General features: G+C 34.9%; 1 protein-coding gene across 1 annotated transcript in view; it reads right to left on the bottom strand.

Moving 5' to 3' along the window:
• Nucleotides 1–9,524: 9,524 nt before the first annotated feature.
• MDGA2 (MAM domain containing glycosylphosphatidylinositol anchor 2) overlaps nt 9,525–20,070 on the bottom strand; it is a 990,863-nt gene continuing 980,317 nt past the window's right edge. Inside the window, exon 17 of the mRNA XM_069082199.1 lies at nt 9,525–12,766. Coding sequence (XP_068938300.1) covers nt 12,678–12,766 — 89 coding nt within the window. The 3' untranslated portion in view covers nt 9,525–12,677. The remainder of the gene's footprint in view (nt 12,767–20,070) is intronic.

The following is a 20,070-nucleotide window of genomic DNA, read 5'->3' as shown; positions in this document are numbered from 1 at the left end:
GTTAAGTAACTTGCTCAAGGTTACACAGCCAGTTATTTCTGGATGTGGTGCTAAGTATCTGAGCCCAGATTTGATCCCCAGATCATCTCGACACTGGAGCCAGTGCTCTTACTCGCTGTGCTACCTGGCCGCCCCAAATATTCTGCTTCTTAAAAGTAGAAAAAAAGGTTAAGTGAACCTCCTTGAGGGGAAAAAAATCAAACTAGATATAATCCAAGTCAATGGTTTTCTGGTGAGATGAAGTTTGGTAAATAGGGAAGCAGAATTACTTCACTCAGATAGTGGTTGCTAGTAATACTCTTCTTTCCCTGATGTTCTCTTCTGAAGTAGGTTAAAGACCTACAACTTCCCCCATTCCTTTCCATGAGTATGATTGGGGAGTGAAATATAAGACATTTAGTAAGGGGGAAATATCTCCTAAGGAGCTTCCTAAAAGGAGTTCCTGAGTTGGGAAAGAGTGATTCTACCCAACAGAAGAGTGAAGGGCAGAGGGAGATAGTGGTTTTCCTCTTTAGTCAAACAGTTCTATACCATCATAACTGTGAGATACACATACACATAGATGTTATAGTATGCAGGCATTAATTTGGATTTTCTAATCTCATCCACAGATAAGATCTAACTATTTTTAAATAGTAGAAAGCAATGCTATCTTATAACAGGAAATGCACAAGACTTGTTGTCTATTCACCATATAATACTGTGTATATATTTAGAGAGATGTGTATTCCAACTGGATGGGAGATCTCTGAGCCCATAAAACTGTGTGCTTGTAGATCAGACTCCTGAATAGCAGAGAAAATTGAGGTGAGGAGAGAAGACATAGACTTTGAATGGCCTCTGGAATCATATACATTTGGCAGAAACTGGCATCTCAAGTGACCCTTGATTCCAGGGCCTAAACCCTCAAAGACTAAGAGTGGATTTATTAGGTGAGATGATTGTCTCCTCAGTTGAACTCAGAATTTATCTTGATTCCAAGTAACAGTTGCCCCCTTACCATTTAAAGGTTAACTTAGATGATGGAATTCCCATTCTTTTGTCTAAGGTAATCAATAATTGCCTCAATTACTGTTCTACTGCTTTATTTGATAAATATGATTGTTCCCTGTCTGTGCTTGTCTTTTGTGTAATAAACACTTGGTGGAGGGGAGCTAAACTAGTTAAGATTAAACCAGCCACAGGATGGCCAGATGGCTCAGTGAGTAAGAGCACCGGCCCCAGAGTTGGGATAACCTGGGATCAAATCTGGGCTCCGATACTTAGCTCCACACCTAGAAAATAACTGGCCGTGTAATCTTGAGCAAGTTATTTAACCCCAATTGCTTAAAAAAAAAAGATTAAACCAGCCAGGTTTCCAGTGGATTGCACTCATTTTCCCCTTAAGCAACCAGACAAAGTGACTTTCAAAGAAATCAAAGATCTAGCCTAAAAAGTATAAATCTAAAGATTAATTTCTTTACCTCACTGTATCTACATTGAGTTCTACTTTTATGAAATATAGTTCTGTGAATTGTGAGTATAACACTGTATTCCAGTTATGCAAGTGTAAGTACATATAGAAATTATTGACAATATTTTTATTTCTAGGGTCACAAAATAAGTGCATTTTTCTTCAGGTAAATTTTTACAGATATTTTATTTAATACCACCAATAGCTTCTTGTATACATCTTACTTATGCATGACTTATTGAATATTCTGGGAAGCACCTTTTATATTTCCTTTGACTCCAGAAAAATTCTATCTGATATCATTATGGAATTTTCTTTGTTGAACATAAAACCTTTCTAAAAATCAATAAGTAAAGCTATTCAAGTTTTTGAAATCAAGTATTACTTGTACTAACTTCATTGTGAATGTGGATTTACCATATTTCACCTCATAATCATTTTTTTTGGCCAAAAAGTGAGCTACTACCATTATTTGAGTGTTTTTTTAATTGTGCCAGTATTACTTAAAAATCATGTTACTAAACTATCTTTGGTGCAAGATTAGGATGCACAGAATACTCTAGAACATACATTAAAATCAGAAAGTTTCAAATCTTGGCATATCATGTGAATTTCTCATGGCAGCTTCACCTACCCACTTGCTCCCCTTGTACCTATGGCTCTTCTTTGGGTTGAGCTACAATACCATTAGTACTGTGGAACATTGAAACACTAAACAAACCCTGCAAGTTGAAATATACTTTCTGAAATATACTAACTTGATTGACTGAGTGCAATGAGATTTCTAGACTCCAAGTATGAGAAAGAGCAATCTCCATATTCTTTTTTTTTCCCTTTCTACATTAGGTCACTTTTTTCTAACTTTCCTCTTTATTTCCTGTCTCAAACCCCTACAATATAACCAATCTACCCCATATGTTTGTTTGTTTTTAATTTATTTTCCTCAATATCCTTAAGTGTACTAAAGTTCTGAAGAGACACTAGTTTCTTCTCCTTCAATTAGAATATTATCCCAACATTATCATACTATTCTTTCTAAATGCTCAAAAAATTTACTCTCATTTGTCTATAAAATTGAAGTTCATCTAATTTATACTTCCCCAATTCTTTCCTGTATGTTTGTTTGTGTACTCTTCTTTTCACTCACCCCATTTTTGAGATATCATACATGAGCTCCCCCGCCTCCCATTGCTCTAATAGCACTTAATTTCCTAGTGTTTTCTGGATTATAATATTTGTGTTTCAAAGTTTTTACTCATTTCTTTCCTTTTCATATGAAATACTTGAAAGTACTCTACTGTGTTAAAGATCTGTTTTTTCCTCTGTAGGATTATACTCAGCTTTGTATGATAAGATACTGTTGGGTCTAGTTTTTTTTTTAACTTTGTAATATTGTATTCCAAGATCTTCTTTCATCTACATTGGAAGCCATCAAAATTCATATAGTCTTGACTATAGTTCTTTACTACTTGAATGCTTTCTTTCTGAATGCTTTCAATAGCTATCTATCCATCTATTAATTAATTTATTCATTTACATATTCATTCTTTTATTTTTGGTATGAGAACTCTGCTATAGCATTCTTGGGATTTTTCCTTTTAGGTTCTTTTCTGGATGTGATCATTGGATTCTTTCTACCTTTACTTTGCCCTCTGGTTCTAATACATCTAGGAGGTTCTCATCGATGATTATTGAAATAATAATGTCTAGGCTTTTTGAAAATCATAATTTTCAGAGTTCGATGATTCCTAAATTGTCTCTCCTTGACTTGTTTCAAGGTCAGCTGTTTTTAATGTCAGAATCATTAGTTTTTCATATAGAAAATAGTTTTGATATTTTGATTTGGTTTTACTGTATTGCCTGAATGGAATCATTGGATTTTTTTATCCATTCTAGTTTTAGGAGAGTTCATTTCTTGGGTAAGACTTATTACTCCCCTCCCCAAGTTACTTATTCTCCTTCTAATTCTTTCTTGCAGAACCCTTCTTTATTTTTTATCTTTTGTTTCATTTCTTTTAGGAATTCTCATAGTCCTTGTGGAAAATCCTTTTTTTTTTTCCTTTGAGTCTCTGCTTGCAATTTTTATGGAATTACTCTATTCCCTTTGGGGATGTATAAATTTTAAATAATTTTCATATGCTTGTATTTTCTTTGATATATTCATATCTTCAGCTTTAATTCTTAAATTAGAGCTTTGTTCCAGGATTATGATCTGCCTCCCTTCTGTACTTTTGGGTTATGTGGTAACTTCCATTTGATCTTCACCTGGGAATCCTCATTTCTTGGGCTAAACTTTACTTCCTGGTATTAGTCATGCCTGGATTCAGGAAGGTCCAGAGCACTGAATCCTCAGGGCATTTTTGGCATCTCAGAGTGTTTAGTATCTTAGAGTCCCTGGGACTACATTGTCCTAGTATGAGTGTACTCCTTCTATGTTGACTAGAAAGTTGGAGTTAGGTTACATAATGGATAGAATTCTGGGCTTGTAGTCAGTAAGACTTGAATTCAAATCTGCCCTTAGACACTTATTAGCAGTGTGACCCTGGGAAGTTCATTTAACCCTGTTTGTCTCATTTACAACATGTGCTGTAGAAGGAAAATGAAAACCACTCCAGTACCTTTGCCAAGAAAACCTCAAATGTGACCATGAAGAGTTGGACAAGACAAAAACAACTAAACAACAACAATAGAAATTAGTTGCTGCCCTGTGTTCTCCCAGGGGCATTTCAACATTCTCATTTTGGGACTTTCTTACAATTCTAGTGATTTTTTAGAGGAGTAAGACCACATATTTTAAATTAATGGTACTCACTTATCTTGGTAAAATGAATGCCTGAATCAAAGGCAGATTATCCAACTCCCACATACCTACTTCCATACAAAATACTCTAGTGGTCAAAGTAATGACTTACATGACATACTTCCCTCATATCTTTCTGGTTTTCTTAGACTTTATTCATCCCCATTTCTTCTATGATCCTGTGACACAGGACTCCTTCATGTTCTTCACACAAAACTCCAGACTCTTGGAGTTTCCCTGGTTGCTCTCCAAACCTAGGATTCTCTCCCTCAACATCTCCACCTGTGACTTCTCTTCAAGTTATAGCTAAAATTCAATCTTCTAAAGAAACCTTACCTAATCCTCCTTAAAGCTAATGCCTTGCCTCTTTATGTGATCTCTAATTTATCCTGCATTTATTTTTTTGTACATATATTTTGTCTTTCCATTAGACTGTGAACTCCTTGAGAGCAGAGACTGTATTTTGCCTTGCTTTGTATTCCCAGAACTTAGCACAGCTCCTTTGTGTAGTAGATGCATGATTAATGCTTGCTGGCTGATTGAGTTTTGGGCTAATTCTCTTGTCATTTGTCATCCTCTCCAACACCACTGGAGTAGTTGCTAGGGAATAACCTCCTTCTGCCCTACATCTCTAATTTCATCTGATACCTGGACTTCTCAAACATACAATGTCCCCTTCCCCATCAAAGCATGGACACTTCTATCTTACAGAGGCATTTCCCTTAAGATCAGGAAAGAACAAACAAAAGAGGCCATCCAAATCCCAGTGCAGGATTGCTAATGGAAGATATGTACTTTAGTTGTCATGTGCTCATTGTTAATGGATGTTAGGGGTGGTGGGTTGAGTGCATAAAGGAGTAGAAAGAAGTTATCCTTCCCCTCACAACTCTCAGGTAGCTGCTCAAAACAGTCCTGATGATTTCTGTGGTTACAGAATTAGTGACAGAGGTGTGCTTTTTACCCCAAGCCTTCCTTATTCTACTCTATCGACTATTCTCTATTTCTCTTTGTAAATTAAATGTGTCAAGGATGGGCATTGGTATCAGTATGTCATTTGTTTCACAGTCAAAAATGTAACAAATGTCTGCTGACAGTATGGGAAATAATATTAATAACTCAGACAACTGTTTATTTTTATTATGAAGCAGAGTCATTTGTTAGTTTACATTGAAATAGAAGGCACCTAGTAAATGTTTATGGATTTGTACTTGGCCTAAGAACTAAGCCATTAACCAAAAATAGGGCTATACATAATGAATTTGCTTATCAGTTTTGTCTACTGCCAACTTAGTCAATTTCTACCTTCACCTGTGGAGTTTCCTCTCCAGAGGAGTAAATTTATTTATTTTTTAAAATATAATGGTATGTTTAACATTAGCATATGGAAGAGAACATATATGTTTTAAAGGAACCAGTTAGGTGGTACAGTGGATAGAGACAGAGGGGGCCTGTAGTCAGAAAGATCGAAAGTTTATAATAAATAAAAAATAATAATACAATATACAAAATGCTATAATAAAATACAATCTCAGACACTTATTAGCTGTGTAACCCTAGGCACTTAATTTCAGTTGTTTTTACTTCAGTTTCCTTGACTATAAAATAGGAGTAACAATACCATGTGCTGTGAAGTGTTTTCATGAGGATCAAATGAGATATTTGTAAAGTGTTTAGCACAGTGTCTATTACATAGTAGGCACTGCATAGATGTTTATTCTTTCCTTCCCTTTTAAGGACCCACTTAGCTAAAATACAAAGATGCTTACCACAAGTAGAATAGCTACTTGGTGATGATATTTTTTCATTGTAGAAATCCATGACAAAATTAAAGTATAGAATCATTTTCAGTGATATCTCCCCTTCTTAACAGATATTGACCATGTCAAAAAAGTGAGCAGAAAAAGCTCAGAATCCTATAGCTTTTAGGCCATCTAAAAATATGAAATTCATTTCTGTTCTGCTAAATGTGACATCTTTTTTCAATTACCAACATATGCATAAACAACAGGGGGAATTAATTGTATTAATCTTGACAATCTCACTGTAAACAAAAACAGAAGAAAGAATTTTGTTGTAGGGAAGTAATGGGAAGACTGACTTACAGGTTCTTTTTGAATAGAATTTGGTAGAGGTATCTTTGATGTATATCAAATCATAATAAGAATTGTTACTTAATCTTTACACTTATACTACAATGATCATAATAAATATTTGAAGGAAGTCCATTATGAAAAAAGTGAATCATAGCCAACATGTGTATAATGTTATAAGGTTTGCAAAAATGTTTTACGTATATTATCTCATTCAAGCTTCACAGCAATACTGTGAGGTAGATGATATTAATATTCCAGTTTTACCAATAAGGAAATTGATCCATTAGAATTTACTGATTGTAGGGAAACATGTTCACACCTATGCTTTATCAAGATCAGTTTGCCAACTAATCGACTTGTGTGGAGAGAAGCTTGAGACAGGAAGAGTAACCAGAAGGTTATGTAAAGAGTTTAGGCATGTTGTGATGAGGGCCTAGACTAAGAAGACTCCAGTGTCAGAGAAGAGAAGAAGTACAATGGCAAATATGTACTGGGAATTGTTTGGACAGTGCAGAATCAAGATTCAATGTAAAATAATTCATTATAAGACGTACAAACTACTTTATGCTTCTAAATTCCAGCCACTTACCAGAATGTAGTTTAAATTAAGATATCCTTCCATTAAATGGGCACTGTGAGACTTTTGTTTGGTATCCTGTTTGTATGTATGTTTGTATGTATCATTTGTCTTATATCAGATTTATATTGTGTACTGATTACCTTTTCACTCTCCTTTTTTTTTTAGGGAAATGCTGAATGTACATCAAAATCTAAGGTATAAATAAATTTTAAAAAATTATGGAGTGAAGGTTTAATGTGCCAAGGACTGTGAATACAAGGACCCAAGCCTCCTCTTATTTCAGTCAAGACTCCTACTTCAGTTTCCCATGCTGATGTAACCATTGATCTCTCAGGTGTTTTGATAGTTTTAAAATATAATTGCTATTCTGGAGAGTCAATGTGGTGTAGTAGAAATATATTAAGAGTAAAAACACCTGAATTCTTATCCTGGATCTATTACTTCCTAGGCTAGGCCAAAAGAAAAAAAATTCCATATCCTAGGCAAAATTTTAACCCTTTTTTCATTATTTGCTCTCTCTCTCTCTCTCTCTCTCTCTCTCTCTCTCTCTCTCTCTCTGTATATATATACTTGCTTATCTGCTTCACATAGTTACTCTAGGATAAAATTGGATAATAAAAACACCTCATAAACTCTAAAAAATGAATGTCACTAAAATATTCATTGAACTTCTTGTTAGTAGTTATTAATAGTAGAAATGCCTGCAGAACACTAACATGATATTTAACATGTTTTCATTTATTGAAAAAAATGGAAAATAACATATATCTATCCGAGACTATTTAACAGAGGGGAAAAATACTCAATGGAAAAGCAAAGCAAATCTAGAAGCACACATGTATGTCATGTAACCAGAAATCAAATATAGATTTAATTCAGTTTAAGATTGATTATACTTATATCTAAAAAAAATTGGAATATGGAACTAGAGGGAAAAAATGTATTTTCCTATTTAAGAGCCAGGGTATCAATGAGATACGAATTATACCCAAACAAAAATAAACAAACTGAGAACTATTTCATAGGTTTTCCTATCATTTTATGTCAGTTCAAAAACAAAGTACATTTTTCATTGATCTGATGAAAAATTAATTTACCAAAATTTACTCCTTTTACTACTGAATATTCTTTCTAATATATTACCTTCAGTTTCTCACTTCTTAAAAGTTTTCATTTCCAACTTTCCAATTTTGATAGCACTATATTCTGTATCAGAATAATGAAGTTGAATCACATTTAATAAAATTAAAATGCATATGTGATATGGTAGGATAATACATGACTGAATTTGTAGTGGATTCATGGATTTCAATCAATTCATTATGTACCCTTTCACTATTTTTTCATACATTTACATATGGTTTAGAATTCTTTTATCTCCCCATTCCCATGTAATTAATGCTTCCACTTTTCATAGAAGCACTATAGAAATTTATCCCAATGTCACATCTGATGCTGCAGTTGAATCCTCAGTCATTGGGGAAGAGTCCTCATATTGCAACATAGTGGTTTTTTTTCTTGTAAGATGAAATTTGAAGTAGTGTGGGCATCACTTTTAAAAAGAAACTACATGAAAATCCATAAATTGAGGGCAGTTAGAAAGGGAACACTGGAGGAACAAAAAGGTAAGATTGTGATGATTTTTATATTTTATTGGTTTTGTAGTAAATCCATTAATTACTAATTGACTTCAGTCATCCAGCAGCACCAGAGCAAACTCTCTGCTTTGTAGTACAGTGTGAAATAATTTGAGTAATGTATTTGCTGGTCAATGAGGCAAATGTATTTGGGGATGAGCCTGCTCAGGCCTGAAGTGCTATAGTATACCTTACACTATCAAGAGGCAAGGATTAAAAATATGATAACCAATATATACCAGAAAGAAAATATTCATTAAAATAAAAGAGATCATCAGATGTTCTCACCTTTTCCCCAATATCTTGCAATCAAAGACAGATACATAAAATTTAAATTCTTTGATATCCACATAAATTTCTCAAATCTTTAAATGTGGTATTAAATTAATTCTGTTTTTCATATGTTAAACCTTTTTGTTAAAACATAATTATGTGGCTTCTAAAATAAAAATGTGTAGTTGGTGAAATCTAGTACCATTAGATTTGGGATTTTGTTACATTATAAAATAGATATGGGGTGACTTATTAAACTGATAATATATAATGCAATCAGCTACTTTGTAACCCAAACATAAAAGACTTTAGTCATCAACATCAATTCAAAGGCAATTAAGTGATCAATGAGAAATCACTTATGAATTTTAGCCTATCATGCTTTTGTGGTATACCATATCCCAAAGAAGCTTTCTTAAAATAAATTTTTGTGATTTGCTATACTTCTTTTATGATATACAATACTATCTGCATTATACTATTCAGCACATGAGAACCACAATTTATTTTTTCAATAACTATAGGAATAGATAGCAAATGATGCAATAAAAGAAGTGATACAGGACTAAATAGATATAAATTTTTAAAAGAAAGGAAGAAAAAGTGGAGCCAAATGTCTAGATTGGGGGAACCAGAGAGAAAGAAATGAGAAAGGAAAAGAGAATAATGAATGACGCTAGGCATAGCATAGTTAATGAAAATGTAATATGTATGTACATTCACATATACATACAAGATTTACTTTATCTTCCTTACTTCCTTTTGATGAACAGTAGCCAAATTAGGTATTATTTAAATTCTGGCAATTTTCAAAGACTAATTTAATTATGTAGCAATATCCACATTAAGTAGCACAGGTAAATATAGAAATTATAGCTATCAGGCTACACCCAGGAAATCCAAAGATTTAAAGGTCCCTGTTGAGACTTTTTACATAAAATATAAATGCTTCAGAAACAATTTAGACTTTTAACATGTTATTTCTCACCACCAAAGATCATACTAATCCTGTTGGTCAGTTAAACTATGCCAAGTACATTAAAATTTTTGTTATCTGTAAAAGTAACATTAGGCTAAATTATTAAAAGGGTATACTCATATACCTGCCATTTTCAAGAATCAAAGTTTCTTGTTTCCTATTTCTATGCTTTCAAAGTAGATAAACTATGGTTTTCATTTGAAAGGAGATGACTATTCAACTTCTAGTCTAGCTAAGAGATCCAGAGCCCTTTAGACTGATATATTTTACATCATCTTTGTACTATAGGTATTTTGTTTGGTACATATGTGTTTTTAAAATAACCACCTCTAATTTTGTCATTTCTTATTGACCCTATGAAGCTTTTGTGAAGGTTCAAGAACAGATTTTTACTACTACCAGTTTTTTTAAGTAAAGTTAGCTTTGTTAATTAAAATGAAAGGGAAGTATCTGGCTAAAAAATAGCCATCTATTCAGATCTTATGATCTTGTTCATAAAGAGATTTCTTATACATTTAATTAAGTAAGAAAAAAGAAGTCATTGAATTCAGACTAATATCAAAATTGGGTTTCATAAATATAAGGGATCAATTAAATGTATGGATAGACAACATTAATGTTATGGAAAAATAGGTTTCATTTCAATTTTGTTAGAGGAGTCAAATTGTTTTTATAACATTTTGATTTTCTAACAGCCCAGTTCAGATACTTATTGAAAATTTAAGATGGCTCTCTCCTTAGTCAAATATAACTGTCTCTTCTGAATTAAGATGTCATATTTTCCAGCTACAATACCATTGAACCAGAATTTTACCAATAAGCTATGTAGAGGGAACTGACATTTTCAAAAACATTAAATTTTTTTTCTAAAATTCTTGTCCTTAGACATCAAGGTATATGAAATGCAAAGATATATCTAATGATAATATAGCCAGTGAAAAATGATCAGTTTATCTTTAGCTTGCTGAATAAGTGAATATACATACAAACACACATACATCTTAACATACCTTACCTGGAAAGAGGCTTTATTGAACATAGCTGTAAAATGATCATTTCAGATGAATTACTTAATTTGCACAAACATTTCTACAGAATTGAAAGAAATATTAAGCCTTGTCATTGTTTCACTACATCTTCTTGTGCTTTTTATATTTATATTTTCAATGTTAAATCTTAATATGTATATCCCAATTATTTGCATAATCAGTTTTTAACCCTGGGGTATTATCAATATATATATTAATGATAACAATAATAATGATGATGATACTCTTCTTTAGACAAAAGTCTTTTAAAATGAAGTTAAAAGCTGAAATAATTTAAGGAAAAAGGTAATCAAGTTTCATAACCAACAAATATAAGGGAAATTTACAATACATAGGAAAACTGGCTGGTTTATCCTGGTAGTTCAAACTGGTAATGGTTTGTCCTCAGGTAGCTCAAAATCATTTTTTACAGAATTTTTTGTAAAAGTATTTGTGTGTTTTAAATGTTGGTAAAATAACAAAATATTATTTCACAATCTGCACAGAGTCTGACTAAAGGGCAGAGGCATATTACCCTCAGTAATTAGGATAAAGACAGATTTTTTTCAGTTCCAATGTTGCTGTAGAGTTTCTATATACTGTGATCACAAACACTTTCCTTTTCCCTCAATCAACCAACTAGGACATCTAAAGTTAGGGCCAACTTCATTTCAAGTGGACATTTAAAAAAAAAAAACATTTTTGTATTTTACCACCTAATACTCTAAATATTTTTTTTTGCTCTGATTGATCCACTTAATAAATGGGGGTGGGTAGTATTGTTCCCATGTCCAGTGTCAGTGGAAGCTATTTTCTAATGGATAATAAGCTGAAAGGCCATGGCTGTCTAACTGGTTATACAAATATCTCATCTGAAAGGGCTTACGAAGCAACTTAGGTTCTTCCTTCTCCAGAAGTGGCATTTTGTTTTCTTGCCTCTAATTACATTTAGCCTCTGTAGTTTGTTTATAAAATAGTTTTACACAAACCACTCTTAGCAGTGCAAGCTTCTGTGTTGAAAAATTTTCAGGCTTGTTTCATTGAAGGCACTTGGTTTCCATGGCAATTTTATAAAAGATAGTGGTTTGGTTTCTTCATTAGAACAGATGACTTAGTTGGGGTGTTCAAGTGGCCGCAAGCAAATTCCGATAAGCCTGTGTAATACGTAAGCCCAGGTAACACATCCTGGATAATAATGCATGCAAAAAGAGATAGCATACAGTTATCTAGCTTAGCCATGGGGGTGGGGGAAAAGAGGATGGGGAGAGGATATGAATGTCTTAAAAAGCTCTGAGTTAAGATTATTTTCAAGAAAAAGTAACAGCCAAAGGCAAAAGGGCCTACGTTTATTTAATTCTCTACTAAAAACCTTCTCGAAGGGAAAATAAATGCCAGCTCTTCACATACCCTGTTTACTGTGAGGTTTTTGTTGGCAGGCCATTAGGTTTCCAAGGTAACAAGCAAACTATTCTTTTGAAACAAAACCAGTCATGACTTTGTGCTTTGACAAGGATTTCTTTCTATAGATCTTTTTTTTCCCAGAGTTTAACCAGATGAAACTGTATTCTTATTAGCCAGGAGAGCCCCTGAAGGTAGGTCTCTTCTTTATTCATCTCAAGATCACCTTTCATATGTAGTTTGGAATAAGTTATGCTCCCATGATGTTTTTATCCCCAGTGCTTTTTTTTTTGTTCGTTTTGTTTTGTTTTGTTTTGTTTTGGAGTCTGTAGTCAGTGGAGGAATCTTTGGTAGTTTGTTTTAAATGTCCATTTACAAAGACTCTTTCTTCATGTCAGTGCTTGGTGAATCTTTTATAGCCTCTGCCAGAATAAGGTCACCTTCGAGGATTTAAGATAGAGATGAGGACGACAGCTGGGAAAAGCCATATGTGTACTAAAATGCCAACAGCGCCATCAACTGAATCTAAAGATAAAGAAAATAAATACCAGAACAGAAGTAGAATTAGCCTTTTTAGAGATGCACATGATAAAATTTTAGTGCACTAAGGAAAATAAAAACTGGAACAAGAAGACCATTTAAGTAAAAAATATGTGTGTATGGGGTTTTTATCTGGAAGAACTTTGCAATGACAGAGGATGAAGGAAATGAAAATTGTATTATATTTATTTGTTCCCATCCCAAGTAAAACTTTCATCTCTACTTCAGCTCAGTATGTAAGCCTAGAAAATTACATTGAAAGCAAAATTTCACAAAATATTATATAGAATCAAATCATGTAGATATATATTTCTGGAAAACCAAAAAATGTATCTACTAGATGATAACTTGAGAATTTCTAATTTGAGAATTGTAAATTCAAATATATATGATTCTATATGCTTGCTCAGAATTTAATTGTCTAAGTTATGTACTAAGCTGAAGTAGAGATGGAAAGTTTTACTTGAGATGAAAACAAATTAGTTCAGGGGAAAGATCCAGAACCTCTTAAAAATTTCAGTATTTTTCAAAGCCTTATTTTTTTCAATAACTTTAAAGTCACCTGACAGAAAGATTGCTTTTGCTGTACTCCATGATTGATTGTTACAGAGAGGGAAATTTGCGTGCTTCTTCCTTCTTTCTGCACTTAACTACTTTAAAAATGGATCAATGATTTATATTTGGATTAGCCACCATTCATTGTCCATTGGAAATTATCAGACTTCAGATCCCATACTCTTTTGGGCAAAGGTAATTATAACAATCATTGAATTGATTAAAATTCATTAAGCACCTATTACATACAGGCACATACTCAAAGAATTAAAAAAATCTCTACTCATGATGAGCTTACATTCTAATTGGGGAGAGAAATACATGTAAATGTACATAAAGCATAAATATAATATTAATAAATAGAATAAAACATAAAAGAACTTAAATACAAGGTACTTTAGGAGAGAGATCACTAGCATGTGGGGGAATCAGGAAAATTTTCATGCATGAAATGCTGTTTGAAATGCACCTTAAAGACTCCATGAGGCAGAGGTGTGAGGGATGACCACTGCAAAGTTATAGGGATAAGACATAGAGTGTACTTTGAAAGGAACAAAGAAAAGACCAATTTGTCTTGAACAGAGAGAAGAGGAAAGGCAATAATGTCCATTGAAGCTGGAAAGTTAAACTGTATTCAGATAGTGATGATATTTACAAATTAGAGAGAGGAGTTTATATTTTATCTTACAGAATATAGGGAGATACTGGAATTGGTGAAGCAGGGAGTGACAAGATCTACATTAAAGGAAAATTATGTTGAAAGCAGTATATAGAATGGATGGGGGCAAGGGGAGAAGAAGTAGGGAGAACAATTGGAGGCTGTTGGAATAATGTAAGTGAGGTGATGAGGTTCTGGACTGCTGTGTGAATGCAGAGATGGGTCTGTTTCAAAAGATGTGAAGGGAGAAAGAGCAAGATTTGGCAAATGACTGGATAATGATTTGAGGGAGAATAAGGAGGCCAGGATAATGCTGAGAGTGCAAAACTGAAAGACCAGGCAGATGGTGGTGCCTTTGACAGTAATAGAAGTTTGCAATAGGGGAGAGTTTAGGAGGAAATAGGGAAAAAGTTTAGGAGGTAAGATAATGAATATGGTTTTGGACACATGGAATTTTTTATATCTCTAGTATACACCATTGGGAATGGTCAACAGGCAATTAATGATTAGGAATTAAGGTTCAGGAGAGACACTGGGATATATAATAATAATCACTGTCACATTTATATTCCATTTAAAGGTTTACAAAGTGTTTCATGAATGTTATTGAATTTTCATAATAATCCTGGGATGTAAGTGGTGTTATTTTAATACTCATTTAACAATTAAGGAAACTGAAGCATAGAGAGTTTAAGTGACTTGCTTAAGATCACACAGTTAGTAAGGTGTCTGACTCATGTATTCTTGACTCCAGATCCAGTGCTCTATCTACTAGATAGTGTGTGTCACTCTAGCTAGCTGTGATTCATGTGCATGGATATCATAGTTAAATCCAGGAGAAAAGAGGAGAGCCAGGACAGAACCCTGGAGAACATCCACAGTTTGAGAACATGATATGGATGATGAGCCAAGGAAGAGGACTGAGAAAGAGTGGCCATATAGGTAGGAGCTGAATTAGGAAAAGGTATTCAGAAGGAGAGACTAGTCAGCAGTGTTAAATGCAGCACATAGGTAAAGAATGACTATAACTGAGAAAAGACCATGAGAATTTGTGATTCAGAAATCACTGGCAACTTTAGAGAACAATTTCAGTTTAGTGATGGGGTTGGAAGCCAGATTACAAAGCCAGATTATTAAAGAGGAAATGGAGACAAAGAATGTAGACAGTTCCTTTTTAAAAGGAGTTTGTCTGAGAAAAGGGAAAAAAAAGATATAGGATGATGGCTTCAGGAGACAGCAAGGTGTAGGGAAGGTTTTTTTTTTAAGAATGAAGATAAGGGGGACTTGGACATGTTTAAAGGCAATGAAGAGAGGTTGAAGTTAAAAGAGAAAAAAAGAGGGAAGGGGAAAAAGAGAGAGACAGAGAGAGAGGAAGAGTGGGAGAGAGAGAGAAATGACAAGGGATGGGAGTAAGGTAGAATAGGGGATCATATACAAGGGTTAGCCTTGTAAGAGACTGGAGGAAAATAGGAGAGATTGATTGAGAGATGATGAGTTTTGAGATAAGGAGAATAAGAAGAGAGGGTTGTTGATTTTTTCAATAAAGTAAGAAACAAGGTCGTTAAGAAGAGGCTTGAAGGACTTAAGGAGGGAAAAAAAGGGTTTGAAATAACTTCAGGGGAATTAAGTGTGGGAATCAGGGAGGAATAAAAGTGTATCTGGATGCAATGAGAATCCAGTTGAGGTTGAATATTTGAATTGTAGTGTGTCCAGTCAGAAGGTTTGTATGTTTTTCTTTTTTTAAGCAATTGGGGTTAAGTAACTTGCTCAAGGTTACACGGCCAGTTATTATCTCTGGGTGTGGTGCTGAGTATCTGAGCCCAGATTTGATCCAGGTCGTCCTGACACTGGAGCTGGTGCTCTTACTCGCTGAGCCACCTGGCCGCCCCTAAGCAATTGGGGTTAAGTAACTTGCTCAAGGTTACACGGCCAGGTGTTACTGGGTGGGTGCTAAGTGTCTGAGCCCGAGATTCGATCTCCAGGTGTTCTCAACACTGGAGCCGGTGCTCTTACTCGCTGTGCTACCTGGCCGCCCCGGTTTGTATGTTTTTCTCTAGTTTCATTCATTAGTCCTGTAAGATTTGATAAGAATAAAAAATATTGATAAAATAATAGAAAGAAGGAAGAGAAGGAGGAAGAGGAGCAGGAGGATGGCTAGCATTAATATGGTGCTTACTATGTGCTGGGAAATATGCTAAATATTTTACAAATGCTATTAATTTGATCCTTATAACAACCCTGGGAGATAGAGTGTTGTCTCACTTTACAGTTGAGAAAATTGATACAAACTAAAGTTAATTTACTTTCCCAATGTAACAAAGCTAGTAAGTTTCTGAAGTCATATTTTACCTCAGTTTTTCATTACTCCAGGCCTAAGGCTAGTTGCACCTGTGCCACCTAAGTTGTCTCAAGAGAAAAGTAGTGATGGGACAAGGGATTCAAGAACAGAACTCAGTATAGAATATTTAAAAGTAACAATTGGGTTGAAGTTAGAGAGAGACAATTGTGAAAAAAAATATGGATGAGAAATCCCTATAGGAATATTTCTATAGGAGATCATGGTGATGGTGAAGGGGTGAGGTATAAGATCAGTGACAAGAAAATAGAGTTGTAGAATTATAGTAGTTCATGATCAGATAGAGGAATGTCATAGTTTCTATTTAGGGAAGTGGAACTCTTGTGGGAAATGACAATATCTGGTATGTGACTATCCCAATAGGTGACTGAAGAGAACTATAATGAAATAGATTATATGACTGATGGAGGTTGAAGAAATTAAAGGGTAGGGATTTTGAGGGAGCATATGCATGAATCCAGTAACTCTGAACTCCTGTAGATCATCATCTAAACCCTATTCCTCACCTCCTATCATCTAGTTCAATCATCCTCAATCCTCCTGTTCTAAAATTTCATCCTAACTTCATCAACTCTTCCATTTGTGCCCTCTGAAATGGTTGTTCCATAGACAACAAACTTCCCTTCAGCTTAAATTTTTTCCCTGTCCATTCCTTCCATCTCATAGCTTTTACTAAAACCTGGCTTCACCCTGATGGCACATAATCCTTGACCACTCTTTTTAGTACTGGCTATCCTTTCATTTATCCTCTTTGGTTCACTGGTAAAAATAGGGGAGTTGGAATACCTCTTGTTCCCCATTGCCATTCCTTGTTCTCCTATCACTCAATAACCTATCTTCATTTGAGATTCATGCTATTCATATTTACCACCCAATCAAAATCAATGTAACTGTTGTCTATGGATTGTCAGGTTGTTCTCTTTTCTTTCTCAATGAGTTTGATACCTTATTATTATTTTACTCCCATCTTACACCTGCTATCATCTATACAAATTCAGTATACATGTTGACTTTCTCTCAAATGCCCTAATCGCTCAGTTCCGCAGTCTACTCACCTCCCACGAGCTACTCCTGTACCCTACCTTAGCTACATACGAAGATTTGATGTACCATCAGCAACAAATATACTACTTCCATGTTCAAGAATTATTAAATCCCCTTATATTTGATCAAAATCTATTGGCTTTTCACCTCTCCTTCTGCCTTATCTTACATAATTCTACTCTTCATCTGCACCATAACTTCCAGTCTCTGGACCTTTCACTTCTTTCCCATGCCATCTCCCCTGCCTTAGACACTGTCTTTTTTCCCCCTGTATTGACTCCTTAGTGAAACAATTTAACTCTACACTGTCCTCCTCTCTTGAATCCTTAGCCCACTTTTCATGTCATGGATTGTACCCAGCCAAACCTCAACCACAGAGCACTCCCACAATCAACCAGATGTCCAGTAAGCCTCATAAACTCAGTATGTTCAAAATATAACTCATTATCTCCCTGAAAAAGACTGTTTCCTCTTACCTCCCCTATTACTGTAAAAGGAAACACCACCCTCCTATCTTCAGGCCTTCTACTTAGTAGTCATCTTGTATTCCTCACTATCTCTCACCTTGGCTGTGGGCCAAGACCTCTCAATTTTCCCTTTGAAACAGATTTCAAATATATCCTCTTCTCTTCTCTGACACTACCACCAGTCTAGTGCAGGCCCTTATCATTTTGTGCCTTGATTATTTCCATAGTCTGTTAGTGTTACCTGCCTCAAGTCTCTTCCCACTCCAACCTGTCCTCCATTCAGCCACTAAAGTGGTTTCCCTAAAATATAAGTTTAATCATGTTACTATTCTACTCAAAAAACTCCAATGTCTTATTTCCTAAAGGAGCAAATACAAAATGCTCCATTTGGCATTCAAGGCCCTTCATAACCTGGCTCCCTCCAACCTTTCCAGATTTCTTTCACAATCCTACTTGCTATTGGCCTTCTGGCTGTTTCATGAATAAGATACTTCATCCTTCAATTCTGGACATTCTCTCTGACTGTTCCCCTTGCCTGGAATGGTCTCCCTCCTCTGCTCTGACCACTGTCTTCTTTGACTTCATTTAAGTCTCATTCAAAATCCCACTTTGTACAGGAAGCCTTTTCCAAACCTTCTTAATTATAGGTGCTTTCCCTCTGTACCTATTTATTCTGTTTGTGTTCTATATATCTGTTTTCATGTTGTCTACTCCATACGATTGTAAAATTGAGGGCAGTGTTTAGTGCTTAGCAGTATTCCTGACATATACTATTTGTTTTTAAAATGTTTACCAATTGACTGAAGTTACAAAGAAGATTGTGAACTAGGTGCTGAACTCCTTGGGAAAAGAGGAAGAATAACCTGGCAGTCGGTATGTTTTCATAATTTTGATTGGATAGTAAATTTTGATTGAGTGGACTTTAAAGGAAGAAAGGTTTCTCAGGAAAGGGGCTAAAGAGAAAGTTTGGAAACCTGAGGGAAAGGAATATTCAGACTTCTGCTCTATGGCCAATGTGAAAAAGAGAGTGTAAGACAAGGCATAATAAAGAAAGGATTTCTAGGGATGCACTGTCATAGAGAAGCACAGTGTCAGAAAGCTAATATGGAAAGAATGTGAAAGAAGTCCAAGATGAAGGAAGTTTGGTCATTATGAAATAGGAATTCCAGAAGGCACAGTGGAAGTTGTGATTAGGGTTAGACTGGGACATGGATGAGGTAGCACTGAAAGGGATGAGGGTGAGAAAACATGAGGAGATTTAGGAGGAGCAATTTTTTTCCTAAATGGCTAGTGAATTGTTATTATAGGAATAGGGGAGACAGAAGAACCAATAGGACCAATGATAGTAGGTGGTAGATGGGTAAGGGGGTTCACCATAGGGGTATTGAAGGGGTATCTGAGCTGAGACTGAATCTAATCTTTCCCCCTGTGTGGCTGATAGGTTCAGCGTCTTGGGGGGAAGGGGAGGATTGTCATCTTTCAACTCCTGTGGAAGAGGCTATAAACTGGAGTGGGTCTAAGTTTAACTTGATATCTAAATTTCAGGTGTTTCTGTTTTTTCCTGGGGTGGCTGGTGAGGGTGGGGTGCTTATGGGAATGTTAAATATCTTAGATAAATTAGGCAATAACAGGTGAAACAATTTGAAAGACATGATAAGGCCCAACTTTCCTCAATCCCTCTTCCCCATGGCCTGATGACTTGTCACAGTACCTAATTATTTCAAATAGGGATTGGATCTAGAATGGATCTTAAAGATCAACTAGCCCATTCTTCTTACATATATGAGCTAAATGAGGCCCAGAAAAATTACATGACTTGCCTAACATCATATAAATAGCATTTGACTCTAAATCCACTACACTAGTCTTTTCATAATAGAAAACTGCCATTTTCCATTTCAATTTATTAATAAACATCTATTAAGCATGTACTATGAGTCAGGCACTATGCTAAACTCTGGGATTAAATCACTATTTTCAGTAGGCTTCTTTTGTAGTAGACATATTTGTAGGGAAAAGTAATGCAAACCCATTATTAATAAATTGATAAGTTGCTAGATTAATTGAACAGAAATAAACATGAAAAAGCCTAGAGTAGCATGGTAAAGTGGAAAGTGATTTCTTCTCTTATCTGAGGTAGGAGTTAGAGTCCTAGTTCTTTTTCTGTGTGGAAAAAAAAGGAATGAGAGCCTAAATTAGGTAGGGCCTG

The sequence above is a fragment of the Petaurus breviceps genome, unplaced genomic scaffold (assembly GCF_028583685.1).
Source record: "Petaurus breviceps papuanus isolate PSGF00001 unplaced genomic scaffold, PetGlider_PUasm1.0 164, whole genome shotgun sequence".
NCBI classification, from domain to species: Eukaryota; Metazoa; Chordata; class Mammalia; order Diprotodontia; family Petauridae; genus Petaurus; species Petaurus breviceps.
This window is presented reverse-complemented; position numbering and strand designations above follow the sequence as displayed.